Here is a 19,422-nt window from a genome sequence, read left to right as displayed (position 1 = left end):
ATTTCAAGGGTTCTGTGATTTCTGTAATCAACAGACAGTACAGCTGTTCACGGCTACAATCCAGAACGACTCAACCCAGCAGTCCTCATCATACCTGTGCTGTATGGATTGTGGGCCATTTCAGAAATCTGATCTAGTAGCCGTTCCTCATCTACACTACAATTTTATATTATTGAGCACAGTTTTAATTATGTGGTTTAACCAGACACGCCAGCCGTCACATGTACTTTAACACATATAATACAGCTGAATGTGAAAATATGTGCGTACACATTTTTTAGTATGAAAATTTTCCCTGTACATTTTCTCTCTTCCCCCACCCCTGGCTATTTACATTGCAAGAGATCATTTTGGCCAAAGTGACCACCGTAAAATAATACAAGAGTGTCTTGTAGCCAATAACGTATGCATAGATGACTGTAGGAACACTAGTGACTGCAGGACATGTGGCAGGTTGTCCCGACTAAAGTCTACACAGACTGGAGATCCAGTGCCTGTACGAGTTCAGATGAAAAAGTCCTTGTGTGTCCTATGAAACCAGGGTGTAACATGGGTGTCACATGACTTTAAAATGCCAAATTATAATGGTGGAAGAGCATATGACACCATCACCGTGTAATGTGGGCAAAGCATGACATGATGTCTGCTCAACCCATGACGGTATCACTACCACACTCTGCCGCAACCGCGTGGAATAGAATTGTGGCACTCATTAAGCCCAATGAATACATTATAAGCACAGGCAGCAAGGTTAGGTGTCCAAGATCAAATCTAGACATTGATAGTGCCCAAATGGTGAAATAATGCTGGTCTCAGTGGCAAACAAGAGTATTAGCACTGTGAGATTGAGTTTAAGGGTAAAAATCAAACATGCAACCTTTGGAACATTTCTTTCTTTGCCTAAGATATCACACAATTATCTAAACAAATAAGTGAATGAAAGCAAACAACACACAAAAATACCAGTCAGTAAAACATTTAGTATAGGTAAGTATTTGATAATATAAACCAGGAACCACTCCGAAAGAGTCAAAGCTTGGCCCATTCTACTATACCCATAAACTAATATGTGCTTTCCAGATCTGGCACATTCTAATCTCTAAGCAAAACTAAATTCTGAGCATTTTCCGTTCTTGCCCATTTTATCACAAATGGAGTGCATCTGAGCCAGAACAAGCAGCTGCAATGCTAATCACAATGTCCCTTTTAAAGATCCTTGATATCTGTCCCCACTAGACAGCATGACATGACTTGGATTCCGATTGTATTCTGTATAAGCCCTTTTAACTATCTTTTCAACAAAAGAAAAAATGTTTTTTAAATACTGAGTGCTACCAACATTTGTACAATTTTTTGGTTTGTACTTGTGAAAGAGCTATTGGGTTTTACTTGTTAAAAAGCATCCGTTTCTGTGGCTTGACTTATTATTTGCCTTCTGTCCTGAGTATCAGCATAGCGTTTGGTATCATCATTATTGATCTCTATTATAACGGCTCACGTTTCCATTTAAACAGCTTAAGTTTGGCTAACCATGCAGGAACGATGGTGAACACTTTCTTAAACCTCAAAACACATTTGAAGAAAAGTGTATTTTTTTTTTAGTTTTTTTTACGTAAGTATGGTTATATAGTACTGCAGAAACTGTTTTTTTACATGTACCCCTACCGTGTATGGTGAAAATAACCTCCCATGAAAGCCTAAAATAAAGCCACTTCAGCCAGATTTCGGGCTTATTACCAGCAACAGAATATATTTTTTCAGGCAATATGGAATAAGATCACATATTCTGTCTTTGAATTAGAATGATCTAAAGCTATGCGAGTGAATTGTGCAGAATGATGAATGTTAATTGTACACTAGTGAGCGTTAAAAACACAGCTGAAAATGTACCAAAAAATTAAAATACACTGATTTTGCTATGCAGCGTAAAGGGGAAGTCCTACCAAACTTTTTTTTAGCACTATTATCACAATAAACATGTTTCTCAAAAATATTGGGCTGTTTATTTATTTATTTTAACAGTTCTTGTTTTTGCAGAATGTTTTCAGACCAGTGCATATTAGCCATTTTTATGTGTTCTTGGTGTGCTATCTTAGCCCAATCTGCTAGACAAACACCTGACTCCTGTAACTGCCTGTGGTGAACAACAGAATGGCTCATTCTTCACCTGACTAATGAAATTTTATGGAGTAACAGAGTGTATTATCATTGTTATACAGAACTGGCTCAATGTGGCGTTTTAGCAGGGAACGTCATCCAGAATATTACATGACCGACAATGGCAGCATCCAACAACAAAAATCTACTCAATTGCTTCACTGCGCATTATAATCTTACAACCCCAGTCAGCCTCTACAAGGAGGCAAGAGCTGCCCTTGGGTAATTGTGACACTGTACAGCCTCATGGAGATGTTCTGCGTGTATATTGTGCACATATAGAGTGCAAATCTTATGTATGGCCAATGCTCCAACACCAGTATTATAGCATACTGGATGCCCTAGCTGGGTTTGCTGTGTGGAGAGAGGTTCCCCTGTGCTCCAAGGGTAAGAAGAAGCCTTGAAGAAGATCCTGAACCAAGTGTGGCACATCTGCCTGGTCCATGTGTACTGTAAGAGTCTGGCTTAGCCGAGTCTGGCAGTGAAGTGAGTAGTTAGGCTGGTCAGTCTGGGCCAGCAAAGTATAGCCAGAGGGGGCTCCTATGGGAAATAGGCTTTATTTTTATGATTTTGTTTTGAGGATATTTTGTGTTTTGTGCACCAAAAAATAAATCCCAGTTTGCTGCAAATCAGTGTTCCTGAGCCTTATTGTCCTACAGGACCGTGCTTAATATCCCTATACATAACATTCATAGTCCTCATGCTACAGGGTTTGTCACATTAATGCATATTTAAACGTGTGACATTACTCAAGACATTGCACTTGATGGTATACAGGGTCAAGGCAGTTCTTCTTGCAGGAGACACTGTATGGCTTATCATATTTCTAGTGATTGGAGTGGCTTGGTAAAGAACATCTTGCATTAAACTTACTCTACTTCTTTGGTAGGTAAAATGTTAAAATGTCAGAACTGCAGCAAAGATGAAAGGAGACAGGTGTCTGTGAAGCAAAACTAAACCTACATACCTGAGAGTCAAGCCGGTGATACCCGTTTACTCATACTTACTAAAAGAAACCCAACACGAGTGCTTCGAACAGCTTGAACAGTCAGGTTTATTAAAATCTGGTTCACATTACACCAGCAACAATTTCAGACGATGTTCTAGAGGAAAGTCCACAAGGTCTGCAGAGGAAACTTTGTATTTCATTATTTGTTTTTGCCTAGAGTCCTCTGCTTCTCAGCATGTTCCACGAGTTTCTCTTCCACGTAGAGCCCCTTCCGCTTCCTTACGGAGTTCATGTGCTTCCAGGCTTGGTTTTCAGAATCTGCCTTCTCACCAAAGTGCAAATATTCTTCCTCTGTCGTTGGTACCCAGAATGGATCACTCGGGATAACCTTGAAAACAAAAAAACAAGGGGGTAAGATATATATGGGATAAATTTCATTTTTTTTTTTATATGTACAAAGAACAAAAAAAACCTAAAACTTAAAAGTAAACAGTAAAACATGACGAACAAACCTTATATCATAGGTACTATTGCCAAGATATGTTCTACTAAGTCAAACATTGCTTACCATCGATATACCTCACATCCTAACTGCTTGTTTTTGAAAGTTAATTGTTAAGTTATACACTATTATGTCCTGTTTACTAACTGTACAGCACTGGAGGATATGACGCGGCTATATACCAAATAATAAAAAATAATAATACATCCAAAACTGAAATCAAGAAATGACAAATGGTAACCTTAAGGTCCAAAACATGAACGTGTATCAAGGGTTTAGTCTAAAGGGATACCTTATTTATGCGATAATCTTTGAAGAACCACTTTAGCCCCTGAAACATTTGGAGATATTTTCCGCTACATTCGTGATTAAAAACAATGAGGACATAATAAGAGAGAAATTATATATATATTTTTTTTAAAATGCCTATTACACCATAAGAATATCCAGCTCCCTACAACCTGAAACATAGCCTGAAAACCAACTCAATTAAATGCTCTGATTTGTGTTATCAGGCTCTGCCGTTTTCGGATTTCTACAATTAACGAGCAAGCCTAGAATAATTAGTAGTACTGAAATATGTCAAGTTCCATGGTATCTGTGGCTCTCTGGGGCTGGAATTCAATTTAATTTAATTTATTTAAGTATTTTGTTGAAATGCTGAAAGTGTTACAATGGAATTTTAATTGCAACGCTACCCTAAAATTTACGTGTAAAAATTAGCAAAACAATTGTACATATTTATGGAAACCTTCAAGCACCCAGCAGAGCTAAGCAATGCACTAGATTTACTAAAACGCACGCCAGAGCTTTATTCATACCATTCTTCAGTAAGCAAATTAGCTGCGCTTTGTGAATCGAAGGCAGACAATAAGGGGCAAGACATCTGCTCCAAAGACTTTGCACACAAAGCATGTGTGATTCTGCGGCACTCTCGGAGGAAGCAGGAGGATGCAGCTGCAGTAGATGGCACTACCTGACCACAATGACTGGCAAGTTACTGAATTCAAAGGATGGCGATCGAGAGTCAAGACTATTTACATACCAATTAATTCTAAGAGAATGCTTTATATGAACCAATGGAGCTTCAAATAGCCTGGATGGTGTTTTCAAATGGTTGGATGGTTCATAAAACATATTTTAAAAAACCCAACGCGACATACACCATCTCAGCTATTGTCCTTAGAACATAATATTTCCCATACTGCACCTGCACTCCTCTTTGGGATTGGCTGCTCATAATGAATTTCAAATCTTTGCGCATTCTTTAATAACCAAGAGCAAATATCACGAGAGGAGACAAGCTTAGAGGTGTACCCTGTTTGCCCCTAGAATAATGAGTTCTCGGGCAGGCTGGCTGCATGGAATCCAGTGTTTGGTCTGCTAGAACCAAGGGGGTTTTCTTCTCTCTTTTCTTGATTTTTGACTATTTTATTCACACTATTTTTAACAATGACCTTTCAAGTGTGCTAGAGAGGTAACAGATGGTGAGAACAAGACTAATCCCCCTTTTTTCAGGATTTTCCTCCTCCCCCACCCCTCCCAGCTGCAAGGGCTATTGTAATGAAATACATCCAAAACGAACACATCTATCGCCTATTTATGTGCCGAATTTGTAACTTTCCCGCAGTATAATTAAAATTTAAAGACGCGTGGAGACAGGTGCAACACATTTTTTGGGGGAAAAAAACTACAGGTTTATATGCTGCTGGTGAAAAGGGTGATCGGTAACTCTTGCGTAACCCATTCACTGCCGCAACATAACACAAGTACTATATGACACAAATACTTTATGACATGCATAGCATTTTATTGTCTGAATATTGTGTATCTGGCTTCATGGACTATTTTTCCCAGCTTTAATCAGATCATCATATTCCGCAGCGATGTAAAATTGGCGAACAGGGCATAACAAGTAGTGGATCGGGACTTAAAAACAAAAGACCAGAAAAGCTCTGCTCAAGTGAGCTTACAATCTAGGAAGTGGCGAAAAGCTAAGAAAAACAATAAGCAACAAGGGAATGGATCTTTGACAGAGACAGCGGCTAAGTGACTTGATTAATTGGCTAACGGTTTTAAATCCAGAATATTAATACGGCTATCAACTGTGCTAAAATGATTCAGATTAATTAGTGAGAACAAAAACATTCAAACCAGACATCTTTCCCAATCGCCAGTTATTTCCCTTCGATAAAAAAAGGTACTTTTGCAAAAACAAATGGCAGACAGAATACTCTGACTATTTAATTACATCCTAAGTCACAGAGCAGTACAGATGGACTCTGAGAATAACAAAAGTATAAGCATTAAAGGGTTTTTTCACTAAAACGGACAGCTGTGCACGAGTTAGAGGGGAAAAATATCACGTAGTATCAACTATGTATTATGCAGGTTCTGCTCAGCCCGGCAGCGCAACATTTAGTGATTAAGCTCCCATGTGTCTATGTTTACATTTGCGGATGTGTAACACTGAGTCACAAAGCCCAGTCTCTTGATGTGATTGCAGACCGGGTACAACTGTGCATTCTACGCTCGACTTGCAGACAGGAACACAGATCATGTTAGGCAATTTTTGTAGATAAAGAATGATTCTGGAATTGAGTCATGTCTGTCTCCAATCAGCTTTACATTTCACATAGTGAGGGAGGAAAACTAAATCACAAAGTAACAGGTACATAAAAAAAACAACCCAGACATGCAGTCAGGTTAAGGGGATAATCACAGTCAGAAAGGATAGAAGGAGAGATAAACCAAAGAGGTAAGTATTCTCCACAATGAGGAAAGGTGTGGATGACCATTTGGTTGTGGTGAGCGATGCATACAGTATTAACTCTGCTAAAAGCATTACCAATCAGTATAATAATAATAGGGAAATCATAACATTATCAGTTACAGCGAGATATTCTTACAATATGACCTTTAAACGAAGCGCTTATTGACAGATACTCTGTGTGTTTCCAATCACAGGCCATAAAGCATATAGTTTGAAAATCCATAAAATGGAATTTAAACAGAATCCAACCTTACAAGAAGTGATCTGTGGGGTTAAGTGGGTTTGATGGATGAGAAGAGCCTTTCTGTCTTATCTCTTAGTGTTCAAATGCAGGACCTCTGTATAAACCATAAAGTGACATATTACCCTAAGCTAAATTAGGAACTTGGCAAGGGGCCCCAAAGTCTCTGGTGGACAGACAGGTACCATTAAGAACAGGACAGATGGAGTGAATCTTTGCGGTAAGTAAACATCTATCCAAGTCTTTGTCTACAGAGTGAAAAAAACAAGGCTCTTTCAATGGGAAATGTCACATTGCATCTGTTCATGATACATGATCCAGCCCAAGCATAGGTATCCAGAGCAGCCGCTGACTTCTACCAATGCAAACATTCCCCAGACAATACCCGTGGCTTTAACCATTTACCCTCACGAGGGTCTCTGATCTGTGTATCTGTGGAGAGAGCAGGCAGAACTAAAATAAACTATTCTCTGGAGAGAACACAGAAAGCAATTAAACTGAAGTAGGAAATAGTAAGGAGTATTCAAGTAAGCAGTGTCATAGAGGTCTGAGATGTAGCAGGCTACCAAACACAGGACCAAGCGGCCACTCAATGCAGCTGGTCTAAACAGAAAACAATGTTCGTATATACAAAGGGGCTTCAACGTGGTAAAGCAGCATTAGGCATTCTGTAGCTTTTTCGGGGTAACAACAATAACAAAAGCTAATAATATACTCAGAGCTCTACCTTCTCACCAGCCGCAAAGTGAACCTGTCTAACCTTATTACACCCCAAAGGAAAAATAGAACAAATAAAAGTGTTTCCATCACAAAGCGCATGAACCACCTTTGCATCAGTAATAACATCTATTCTATTTCTACACATTTTGAAGCACTAAGGTCAGTTTAGGGTGGAACCTCCATGATGGAATCTGGAAAACATACATCATTTTGAAGCTCGATTTCATGAAGTCTAGAATGAGTTAAAAAAATGATTCAAGTAGTTTGCTAAATACCGTATGCAATGTGTATTTGAATGTTGAAAATGCTTTGATTATACAAAAGGGAGTACAGACAGAACCAAGCAGTCCATGCAGCCTAATATATGCTAATAACAGGTTAGGGAAGACGCGCACGTGTTACAGAGTCTTTGTTCAAAGGCAGAATGCTTGCAGTGGTTTGTACCGATCAGGCAACACCCACCCTAGCCTGTTCCTTATCAATCCTGGAACCCTTCTAATTTGTAGTCTCTTTTGCAGACTGTCATTTGACGAGAATACATTATTTCACTGTGTAAATGCCTAAATGTCAGGACTGTTTCAAGCCATTATTTTTTGAGCAATTAGAGATGTATTTACCATTCAGCATTCAGTAGATTTAACGTTGGAACAAATGTGTGCTCCGAGAGCTCCTTCAGAGCCCCATTAAGGGTCATGTTTGCAAAGGAGCAGACAATTTCTGTCGACAGAAAACAGAGTCTGCTATTTTCAAATAATTATGTGAAAAATCAACTTTTTTGTTTGCTTTTACGTTGTTTATATTGTTGGCTTTTTTTAAGCATCAACCATCTGCTTTTGAAACATGAAGAGCAGTGTGTGTGTGTGTGTAGATGGTGTGAATTCTGATAAAAGGGGTTACAGAACAGAGACGCAACGATATATCTGGGAATCACTAACAATTTAGATGGATTTTAACCTTTTGATTACCAGGATAATGAACAACACATTTCTAAGCAAAGCACAGTAAAGCTGCTTGGTACTCAAAGGATCAAAGTAATTGGTCACATACACGGTTTCATTCTTTTTCCTTTTAAAAGAAAAGGTGGCAGTTAATCCCCATCTTCTCTTTTAACATTAATGGTTTACTAATGCATTACCTACCTACTTGCCAACACAATGCCACAATGATTAGAAATGCTGTAGAGACATTAGGTTTATCTCATGCCGGTAGATTTTTAAATGTCTTTATACCAATTTCACAATTCTAATTTTTGCAGTGAATCTGAGTAACAAGGACATCAAATAATGATTTCAATTACTCTGATTTCAAGCCAGTTCCTGTGGTGCCTTATTACCATACAGATGTGACCATGAGACGGCCATCATAATATAATTATGCTGATCCTTAACACAGTGCTCAGGTTTCTGCCGAAGCAGAGCGTGTAAGCTATGCCAATGGGTCTTTACACTTTCATGCAGTTAATCATCTCCACATGTTCCATGTTGAAAAAGATCCAGCAAGCTGAACGCAAACGTCTGAAATTCACGCTTCTCAATATCTCCCCAAGAACACTGGGCTCCTTTCTAGTTTCCCTAAGCCTGCAGGTTGACTAGTTAAACACGAGTGAAGTGTAACGTGAAGACTGCTGTCAGACCCACAGCTCTGAACATTCTCTTTGTTTAGCCGTCCTGCAGCAGCCGGAGTTATAAATTAAAACTGAGTTTAGTGGATAAAACAAATGAAGAAGGCATCTTTATTTTCATAGATGCCATGTCAGGGGTAAGCCTACCGTTAGTGGTGTCTGTGCCCCCAATAGTTAATAACACACAAACTTATTCTAACACCATACACTAACACTCATGTTTAACACCATACACGCACACTCTCTCTCTTACCCTCTTCACACCCCCTCTCCCTTCCCCCATCTGCAGTGTAGCTCGCACAGCTCTGCCTTCCTCTCTCTTACCTAATGAGCCTTTACTAGAGTACCTGCCGCTACTACCATGCATATTACATGAACCTGCTAGGTGACACAATAACAAGCACCGATTAGTTGTTGCCATTTAAATATTTGGGAGGTCAAACCCCACAGTGATCTTATTAACTTGTACACCTATTGCTAAAATGATGTTTAAAATTATAACTAGTATTCTACGTGTCCTGCATCAATAAACTGACCTGGGAGATAATACTTGCAAATGTGCTTTGTTTTTGATCAGAGAAAATTACCCCGACAATCACTGTGAACCCCAACAACACCAACAGTCACGAAGCTGATCAATGGAACAGACAGGTTGGTGGGAACAGGATGTCACCAAATGAAAAATACAACAAGACGGCACATTGCAGAGTGCCCTGTTTGCTGCTCAATACCAAATACATGAAGTAAAAGGAGGGCCTGGAATACGGCCAGTTGGAGATAACTTGGAAGCTATACTCTCTGACACCTTAAACAAATAAGTCTGAACAAAGCAGTAATAAAAATATAGAAAGCCCAATGGATAATCTGTCTAAATATAAACTAGTGTATGCAGAAGGTATAGAACTTTTGCCAATGTTCCAGTTATTTAAAGACAACACTCAGCTACCTTTACAGTCATGTGTTTGGAACTGGTGTCTTCATTTATTATGTCTGGTTTGGCAAATGTAGACATTCTGCCATTTATCAGGGCATTTGCTGTAAAAACAAAAACAAACAACAACCCATCTTAAGAATTTTAAGCGTTCCAGGGAAGGATCTGTACAGAGTGTATTGGGAGGAAATGCAATGGAGATGTTAACACAAGTACACAAAAAATGTGTACAGGATACCAGTGTAGCCACAAGTCATGTGAAATATTTGGGGAGAAAGCCTGCATCTACTCAAAGCGAAACCTTAAATTGGTGTGAATGTTTAAAACTACGGCTGCTGCACAAAGCCACGCTGGCCACGTCTTCCACTAACGGCACAACCCAAACACAGGTATAAAGAAACCATTGGAATTATCATGCATCATGACTATTCTTCTTATGGGCCCTCCTAAAAACAGAGTTCTATCCACTTTTAAGTGTGACAAATATGCAAAAAATAGAAGAAATCAGTAAGGTGCAAATATTTTATTTATTAATTATATTATTTAATATAATTAAGTGAACGTCGATCCATACATCATTTTGTAGCATCATTTAGTTATGCGTCACCATGAAGTATATGTAAGCGTCAGAGCGGGATACACTAAAGTGTTATTAAAGTCCGCTGGCCTTCCTGTGCCCTATTTAGTATTTTTAAACTGTAACTTTTATGAAATGACTTAAAAGCTACAGAAAAATAAAACAGTGAATTTTAAGAATGTACATCTAAAAGAAAACAATGTTTTATTTGGCAGGTATGGCGGGTAGGAATATATATCTTTCAAAAAGGAAAACATCCAGGATTCTGAACACTCCGTCACATGATCCCTGATTATATTACAATCTGCCGTGCAAGAACTGGCACAAGTCTGCGTCTGTTATTCATCATTTTTCAAACCACTGCTGACTCCGAGAAGTGAAACAAGATGGAAAAAAAATGGATGCACACTGCGTGCAGTGATGTGGCCAAACTACACAGATTTCAGACCTGGAAGTAGCTTTGTGCTACACGAAGAATGGGAACAGGGTCTACATTATATTCTTGGTGATGCACCTTCGAGATCATTGCTTTTAAAATCAGAGGCTGATTTAATCCAGGGATAATATGTTTCAAAGGCATTATTGTTATTTCCTGCTCTGCCATACCTAATGATTCCGTGTTTAGATCTTTGAGGGCCCTACAGATGAGAAACGAGGTGCAACAGTCAACACGCCGGCACACAAAGGGTCAAAAATCATATAAAGCTAGTCCCTCCAAAGACGGAAAAGGATTCTGGGACACGTACTGGCAAACACAACATCAGCCTTTTTATTAAAGAAATACATTAGTCTTGGAAATGTCATGCGCCACAAAGGAGAGGTTTAATGACTTGCCTGAAATGACAGATGATATCCATTTTAATATAAAACGCAAACAGGGGAAACAGTAGTAACCTCTCCGGCTATAAATGTTTCTGACTTCCAAGATGGACTGAAACACAGACATTATTACAATGTGATTTATATTAAGTTGCATTTTACCATGTATGAAGCATGAATGGTGCGTAACAATAGTAGTTCAGCTTTGTTTGGTGCTTTCTTTAACCCTTTCAGTGTGAACCATCTCATATGTTGTAGGAGAACGCTAAGCATGTGCTTGTCCTGGGGAAACATGTCACATGTGGTCATCCTAAGTCAACAACGCAAAGCGATCATGACTGGCGAGGCGGACTCAATGCGCCCTCAATCTATCCCATACACGGTGACACTATGAGCCCTACTGTACAGAAAATACAGCTGGTCAGTAGCCTTCACTTTATTTCCTTTCTTAAACCTAGTGTGATTAAATGTACATAACAAAATGTCCATTATATATGGAATAGGACCCAAGTCAGGGATGGTAGAAGGGTGCTGATCGGTCAGTCTTCTCCATTCCGTTTTTACCAATACATCTCAGGATGTAATGCAAGTAGGTATCTTTGAATAAAACTTATCTTAACATGTTTTGGAAAGAAAAAAATAAGAACGTATCCATAGGTAAGTGTTTGTAAGTTTATCACCTTAATCTAGTCAAATATAACTGTAGGAAAGGTACGCCAACAGAAATGACTGCAGCTCCCTGACTCCTGGGCGAATGAAGTCTAAAGGCTCCCTATTTGCCGTATTACTTGACACGCATTTTTATTTACTTACAGGAAGCATTACCACATGTAACATAACAGTATTCAGAGAAGCCATGGAAATAAGTTCAACTACTTCAGCCATCTCACTGCAAGCAAGGACCTTATGCCTGCCATTCAAAAACAAGCCAAATAATCAAACAGGAAGTCTGTGGTCTTTTTCCCCCCAGAAGCATAAATTAAGCTTCAGATTTCATATCCCAATAGCGTCTTTGTAATATTCCAAACCGGTTTGAGCTCCCGCTGTGCTATAATGAGTGCCTAAAAACCTCAGTGTTTACTTACTACTGAAATCTGACTCGGGCCCAGACAGACATCTAACATCTGGTACGGGGCTGAGGCGTGACTCCTAGGCAAGATCAGCTGTTATCTTAATGAGAGAAACACAACGATCAGCACATTTCTTCAATGCCTACTTCATAAAATAAGAGTGAACCACCTAAATAATATTCGCGATTATTACCTGTATCCCATCCATCTTTTCATGATTACCACCAAATGTTTACCAAAAACAAAACATTAAAAATGACTTATAAATGGTATTCACGACAGCTACTGAACAACAAAGCTTGGAAGATCACCAACGTTTTATTCTTCTGCATAAAGAACAGAAGACATTTTCCTAAAGTGTGTGCATCGCAGGGAGCATTACACAAAACTAAATAAGGCGTGTCATTAAACCTACAATACTGAATAATACTCAAAATGCGGAAGATACAAGTGTCAAACATTTTTATTCCTTTAGTGATCTCTGTATAGCACTGTATGAAAGCACCTGGGAAATACAAAGTATAAGTGACCCCCTTGTAGGAGCCTAAACCCCATGTCCCTATTTCTTCCCCCGATGTTCCCCTTCTCTGACAATGTTTGCCGAGTCCGAGTGTGTCACAGTCATTTACATTTCTCAAAGCCACAATTATGTGTACTCAAAGAGCAAGATGTGTGTAAATATAATACATGTCTTAGTTACTGTACATAAATCTATGAACTGATCACTATGACCCCTATCCCATTCACCTAAAATAAGTGTCTTCTGTGATCACTTGAAATGTTAAATCGTTATAGAAGAGGGGGGGGGGTTGACAGGCTGGTTAATGGGAGTAATCAGGTTGTAACACTTAGGGTTAGATGTGCACAGCTACAATCATGACTTGTCAATTCTTAGCTGCACAGAAAAAACTATGTAACTATGGAACAGACTTGTCCCCAAAATTGTTATAACTTAATGCATGCTGGAGTGCATTTGGCATGGACTCCAATGCATTTTATTGGTGCATGCATTCTTTAGTTATTGAAGTTGGATGTATGTTACCATAATATAATAATATGTCCCACAATACACTATTGCGACTCCTGGTATGCAAATATGTGATGATATGTGTACTACATTCAGGGATAGCAACAATGACATTGTGAGTCTACAAGAAATGTCCCAAGAAGTGGAAAGAAAAGCAACAGATGACCAACTCCCTATCTGGGTTTTCCTCATCCTTCACACGTTTGCAGAAGAAAGGTATATGATAAAATGTGTTTACCTCCCAGTGGCTGAACACCAGTTGAGGGCTGGCCAGACCACTTGTCCTCTTTCTTATTTCATCAGCAAAGCCAAAACTTTCCGCCACTGGCAAGACTGCCTTGATAATGAACATGTCGGTTCCTTCTTTCATCTCCTCCAGCAGGACACGACCTTCCCTTTTTGAGAGGACACCATACACCCGGCCTGCAGATGTGTTAAGAAAAGAGCATTAAGCCTCTTGTGTCTTTTCAATCAATATCCTGTAACACAAGGACCTGCTTTGGAAATGTCACCCACTTTTCAAATGAACTCTTCAAAGCTAAGCAAAAGAGTATCATTTCATAATATATTGTTACTTGTAATGTTTGTAATCTGCTCTGAAGGTTCTTCTAAGTACATATTTTGAAATATTACCGAACAGCGGCAGACATCTTAAGAGTCCTCAAGACACTTGTCTATATCTATCTATCTATCTATCTATCTATATATATATATATAGAGAGAGAGAGAGAATTATATAGCATTAGCTTTAAAATATAAATGGTTCTTTATAGTTAAAAAACAGCTGCCCACTTTCCTTTAATCTCAAAAAAGCAATATAACACAGGACTTGTATCTTTTTATGTATTTGATAATAAAAAAAAATCTCATGAATGCAAGAAATCCTTCGCATATAGCTGTACATCCATAATATATATTCTTTGATCAGGGAAATGGTGACCTAGACATGAAGATTTTAAGCTCCAGCAGATGGAACTCATTGTGAAAAGCAGACACATAGGAATTCCCAACATCAATAGGTCAGATAGCTTTGTGCGGTAGTGATTTATCGGATATGTTTACTGCTGAGCTACAGTGCCAGACCCGTGTGCCGCGCTGTAAATATAATACTTGACACCACGGACCAGACCATGGTTACATGCTGCAATGCACACTTAGCCGTGCTCACGTACGTCTGCACGTGTCAACAAAGAGGAGGCATGCATAAAGATAGCTCAAACGTTACAAAGTATGGCGAGTGGGCACATGTGTGTTGCATTATACGTGTACAAAATGAGTTATAAAGCATGTTTACATCATCTGCAGCAAATTTGCTCAAGAACTCACCTTTGTAGGTGTTTTCACAGAATAATTGTCAAGCCGGCAGTTTATATGTCAAAAAGAACAGCATGGGAGCGTTGATGTCATTTAATACAAAATTATAAAACTATTAGAATGGCGAGTGCTACATGAGGGTATAGAATAACTTGTTTTTTCCCCCTGCTTCAAACTAATTCTGGAAATGTGCCTCGACATTCTCCTCGATTCAGAGTTTGTAAGGTTAATTCATATTTTGTCTCTTTATGGCACCCATGGAGTTAAGTGTCTCATCTCTGAGTTATTCAGGGAACAGCCCTAAAGTTCTGAAATATGTACTCAGATGGGATAAGCTTTGTGAAACAGGGTCAGCCCAACTTATTTCATTAAGATGTATTTGCTTCTGGGGGTTAAACAAGGTTCCTACATCCACAGATTCCATTATATAATATTTTGGAAAAGTTGACGTAAAGTGTGTTGCTCCTGGACACACCATGATTCCAGGGGTGTATCCCAGCAAAATAATGACCGCCTGACCCTGTCAGCACTTGAAGTGTTGACCCAGCTACATTGTCCATACTTTTTACATCAGGATCTGATTCCGTCATTAAATTCTCCATTGCTCTGAAAGATTTGATTGAATACAATAACATTGGAAACATGGGTGACACAAAGCCCACTTTTCAGTGGTAAGAGTGCTTTGGTAATCTTATAAAACTCAGCTTGCATATAGTCACATGTGACATAAAGCAACACAAGCAGTTACAACTTCAAAGACATGAAGACGGAAGTCTGGTGTGGATGGTACAATTAGTACCATAATGGTGGTCCAGAACAACAGAATGTTAATTATTTTAAAAATGAAACCGTAGCAACTTTCATGTTATTATTTGCTTTGTGCTCTAATCAAAGTTCTGTGTAGCATCTCTGGAGAAATGGTTATATGCACCCATCACCTGTCAGTGGGTGGGATGTATTAGGCAGCAAGTAAACATTTTGTCCTCAAAGTTGATAAGAAGCAGGAAAAATGGGTAAGCGTAAAGATCTGAACAACAAGGGCTACACAACTGGGTCAGAGCATCTTCAAAACTGCAGCTCTTGTGGGGTGTTCCCAGTCTTCACTGGTCAGTACCTATCAAAAGTGGTCCAAGCAAGGACAAGCGATGAACCAGCCACAGGGTCATGGGCGGCCAAGGCTCATTGATGCACGTGGGGGTGAAGCCTGGCCTGTGTGGTCGAGCTACTGTAGCTCAAATTGCTGAAAAAAGTTAATGCTGCTTCTGATAGAACAGTGCCAGAACACACAGGACATTGTAGTTTGTTGTGTATGGGGCTACGTAGCCACTGCTTAAAGCACCTACAGTGGGACCTACAATTAGACCAGGGAGCAATGGAAGAAGGTGGCCTGGTCTGATAAATCTAATTTTTTTTTTAATCATGTGGCTGGCCGGGTGCTTGTGTCCTGGCACATGGCACCTGGATGCATCCATCGAGGCCCCATTTCACAGCCTATAGGACTTAAAGGATCTGCTGCCAACGTCTTGGTGCCAGATACCACAGCACACCTTCAGAGATAAAGTGGAGTCCATGTCTCGATGGTTCAGGACTGTTTTGGCAGCAAAAGGGGGACCTACACAATATTAGGCAGGTGGACATGTTATGGCTGATCGCTGTATACTACAGCTAACAAAATTACTCTGTAAGGCCGGACATATGCCTATACACTTTTAGAGGGCAGGCCATCATTGGTTGTTGTTCTCCCTTGGTTGGCCAGGGGACATCAGAAGATTTCCCAAACCGGCCCATGATCTTCACAGTGGGTAAAAGTGTGACAGTAGGGAAGCTATATGAAAACCAGGACACTTGGTGTGTGTGGGCATGTTAATAATACAGTAAAGACCCTAATATTGCTTAAAGTGAAATAGCAAGTTGCTTTTCAAATATATTAGGACTTTCAGGGACAAACAAACCAGAGAGAGAAGACTGAATTAGGAGACTGTCCATTAGAAAATAGTGACATCTTATGATCCAAATGTTCCATTGTTGCAACTACTCATAAAAATCAAATTTAAAACAGGGCCGACAATAGAAAAAAAATCTAAATCTTAATTTCACCCACTTCACCATCACACTGAATTTTTACAACAAACTGTTCCTTTAAAAAAAAAATGATCGACTGCTTATGTGACAAATTACACTTATTACTTCTGCACATGTAATATTGACTTTTTGTGGCATATCATTCAATGTTGGAAAGAAAAACGTATGACTTCATCTGTTTCTTTCACACTTACTAACTTGGTCTTCATAATTATCTCTTCGGAGAATATGTAATTATTTCTGTTATGCCTGGAATGTAGGATACTGCATCTCACTGTCCCTCTCACTTTAACTAGTGGCTCCGCCTCTGTAATGCCTCACAGGTCAGAGAGCACAGTGGCCATTTTGTTATCTAGTGAGTGTTAAGCAGTGATGCAGTATGGCATGATACTCTTATATTTGTGTCAGCATTAATATCCTGATTATTCAGTAATGTTCAGCAATAAAGCAAGGTTGTATTAAACTACTGGTATTATATCTGGAGCACATAGGATTACAACAGTGTCAACGAGGATGGGATTTACAAAGGCCCTACTCAGCCTGAACTAGAAAATAACAAGAGGTATTGTAACCATTACACACTGCCTTCCACAGACAGCCCAGTAAGAGCATGGCACTGATAGGCACATTATGTGAGTTTGATGGAGAGCAGACCTCCTGGAGTTCCTGGACTGAAAGATTAGAACATTACTTCAGTGCAAACACCATACCACCTGAAAGGCAGGTAGCTGTATTCCTGACAGTGGTAGGAGTTAAAACATATGACGCTGTAAGAGACCTTCTGTTTCCTGAGAAACCAGCAAGCAAAACACTAGTGGAATTACTAAAACTACTAGAGGATCATTTCCAGCCAAAACCTCTGGAAATTGCAGAAAGATTTCGCTTTTATCAGCGGCAGCAGCAATCCGGGGAAGATATTAAGGCCTATGTGGTGGCCATTCGCAAACTGGCCTCCACCTGTTCATTTGGGGAGTACCTACCCATAGCTCTTAGGGACAAGTTTGTCCTGGGACTGAATAGTGAAACCATTCAAAAGAAACTTCTGACTGAACAAGGACTCACCCTTACACGGGTGATTGAGATTGCATCAGTCATGGAAATGGCTGTCAGGGATACTGAGGCATTAAACCATCAGGTTCACAAAGAAGGAGTTAAATAGGAGGTTTTCAGAGCAGCAGTCACTTCTGCTGCATCCAACTGGAAATACAGATCTCCACCCCAAACCAAATCAGCTTGCTACCGGTGTGGCAATACAGACCATGACTCCAAAACCTGTCGATTTAAGGACCAACCTTGTCACCATTGCGGAAAAATGGGCCACCTCAGACGCGTCTGCCGTAGTAGGAACATAAGGGAAAAACAACCGCGGTACACCAAGAAGAACACGTACAGAGTTGAGAAACCTATCTCTTCTGGATGGACTGGATTGCTCATCTGGGAATGCCAGACATCATCAAGAACCCTTGCAACACCCTTACAGTCCCATCAACACAGAATGATGGATGGGTGGAATCCTTGAAAAAGCGTTTTCCTGAGGTTTTTAAAGACCAGTTGGGAAAAATAAAAAAATGACTGTGTGAAGCTCAAGCTGAAAAAAGATGCCCATCCTAGATTCTTCAAGGCCCGGACAGTACCATTTGCCCTTCGAGCAGGAGTGGAAGCTGAACTCATACGGCTAGAAGAACAGGGCGTCATTTCCAAAGTAGAAAACAGTGAATGGGCATCACCTATTGTGCCAGTAAAGAAATCAAATGGGGACTTGCGCATCTGCGGGGATTTTCGCATGGTACTGAATTCTCAACTGGATATAGACCAGTATCCTCTACCCAGAGTAGATAACATCTTTGCCTCACTTGCTGGGGGACAAAAGTTCACTAAGATTGATCTCCGACAAGCCTACCTACAATTTGAGGTCCACCCCTCTTCCCGGAAATACCTCACCATTAACACGCACAAAGGCTTGTACGAATACAACCGTATGGTGTTTGGCATAGCACCTGCACCAGCCATCTGGCAGAGGAAGATGGATACAATCTTAGCAGATATTCCTTTCACACAGTGTCTCTTAGATGACATGCTCATCACTGGCCGTACGGACCAAGAACACAAGCAGAATGTAGAGAGTGTTTTACAAAGACTTCAGGACCATGGTCTTAAGGTGAACTTAGAAAAATGCAAATTTATGGTGCCCAAGTTAGAGTTTTGTGGCCACCTAGTAGATGCTGAAGGCATACACACCACTGAAGCCAAGGTCGACGCTCTAGTCAAAGCGCCAGCCCCATCAAATGTCCAACCACTAAGATCATACCTTGGCCTACTCAACTACTATAATAAGTTTCTTCCAGACCTGGCTCACACCTTGTTCCCACTGCATAAACTTCTACAGAAACACTCCAGATGGGAGTGGTCAGCAGAATGTCAACAGGCTTTTGAGTTCTCCAAACGTAAACTATTGGCCTCACGTATGCTTGCACACTACGACCTCCACAAGCCTCTCACTTTGGCTTGCGACGCCTCACCTTATGGTCTGGGTGCGGTTCCTTCCCACCTCCTACCAGATGGTTCTGAGAAACCAGTGGCATTCGCCTCGAGATCCTTGACAAAGACAGAAAGCAACTATGCCCAAATTGATAAAGAAG

At 39.9% G+C, this 19,422-nt stretch overlaps 1 protein-coding gene across 3 annotated transcripts in view; it reads right to left on the bottom strand.

Annotated features, from left to right (window-relative positions):
* Positions 1–3,305: 3,305 nt before the first annotated feature.
* LOC149278425 (elongation factor-like GTPase 1) overlaps positions 3,306–19,422 on the bottom strand; it is a 117,208-nt gene continuing 101,091 nt past the window's right edge. For all 3 annotated transcript variants that reach the window (XM_089501967.1, XM_089501968.1, XM_089501969.1), the window contains 2 exons: positions 13,626–13,810; positions 3,306–3,494 (listed from right to left, as the gene is read on the bottom strand). In XM_089501967.1, the coding sequence (XP_089358093.1) occupies positions 3,306–3,494; positions 13,626–13,810 (374 nt within the window). The remainder of the gene's footprint in view (positions 3,495–13,625; positions 13,811–19,422) is intronic.

Source organism: Sceloporus occidentalis, unplaced genomic scaffold (assembly GCF_023333645.1).
Source record: "Sceloporus occidentalis isolate IW3139 unplaced genomic scaffold, rSceOcc1.0.p SCAF_189, whole genome shotgun sequence".
NCBI lineage: Eukaryota > Metazoa > Chordata > Lepidosauria > Squamata > Phrynosomatidae > Sceloporus > Sceloporus occidentalis.
The sequence above is the reverse complement of the archived record's forward strand: the minus strand, read 5'-3'. Positions and strand labels throughout refer to the sequence as shown.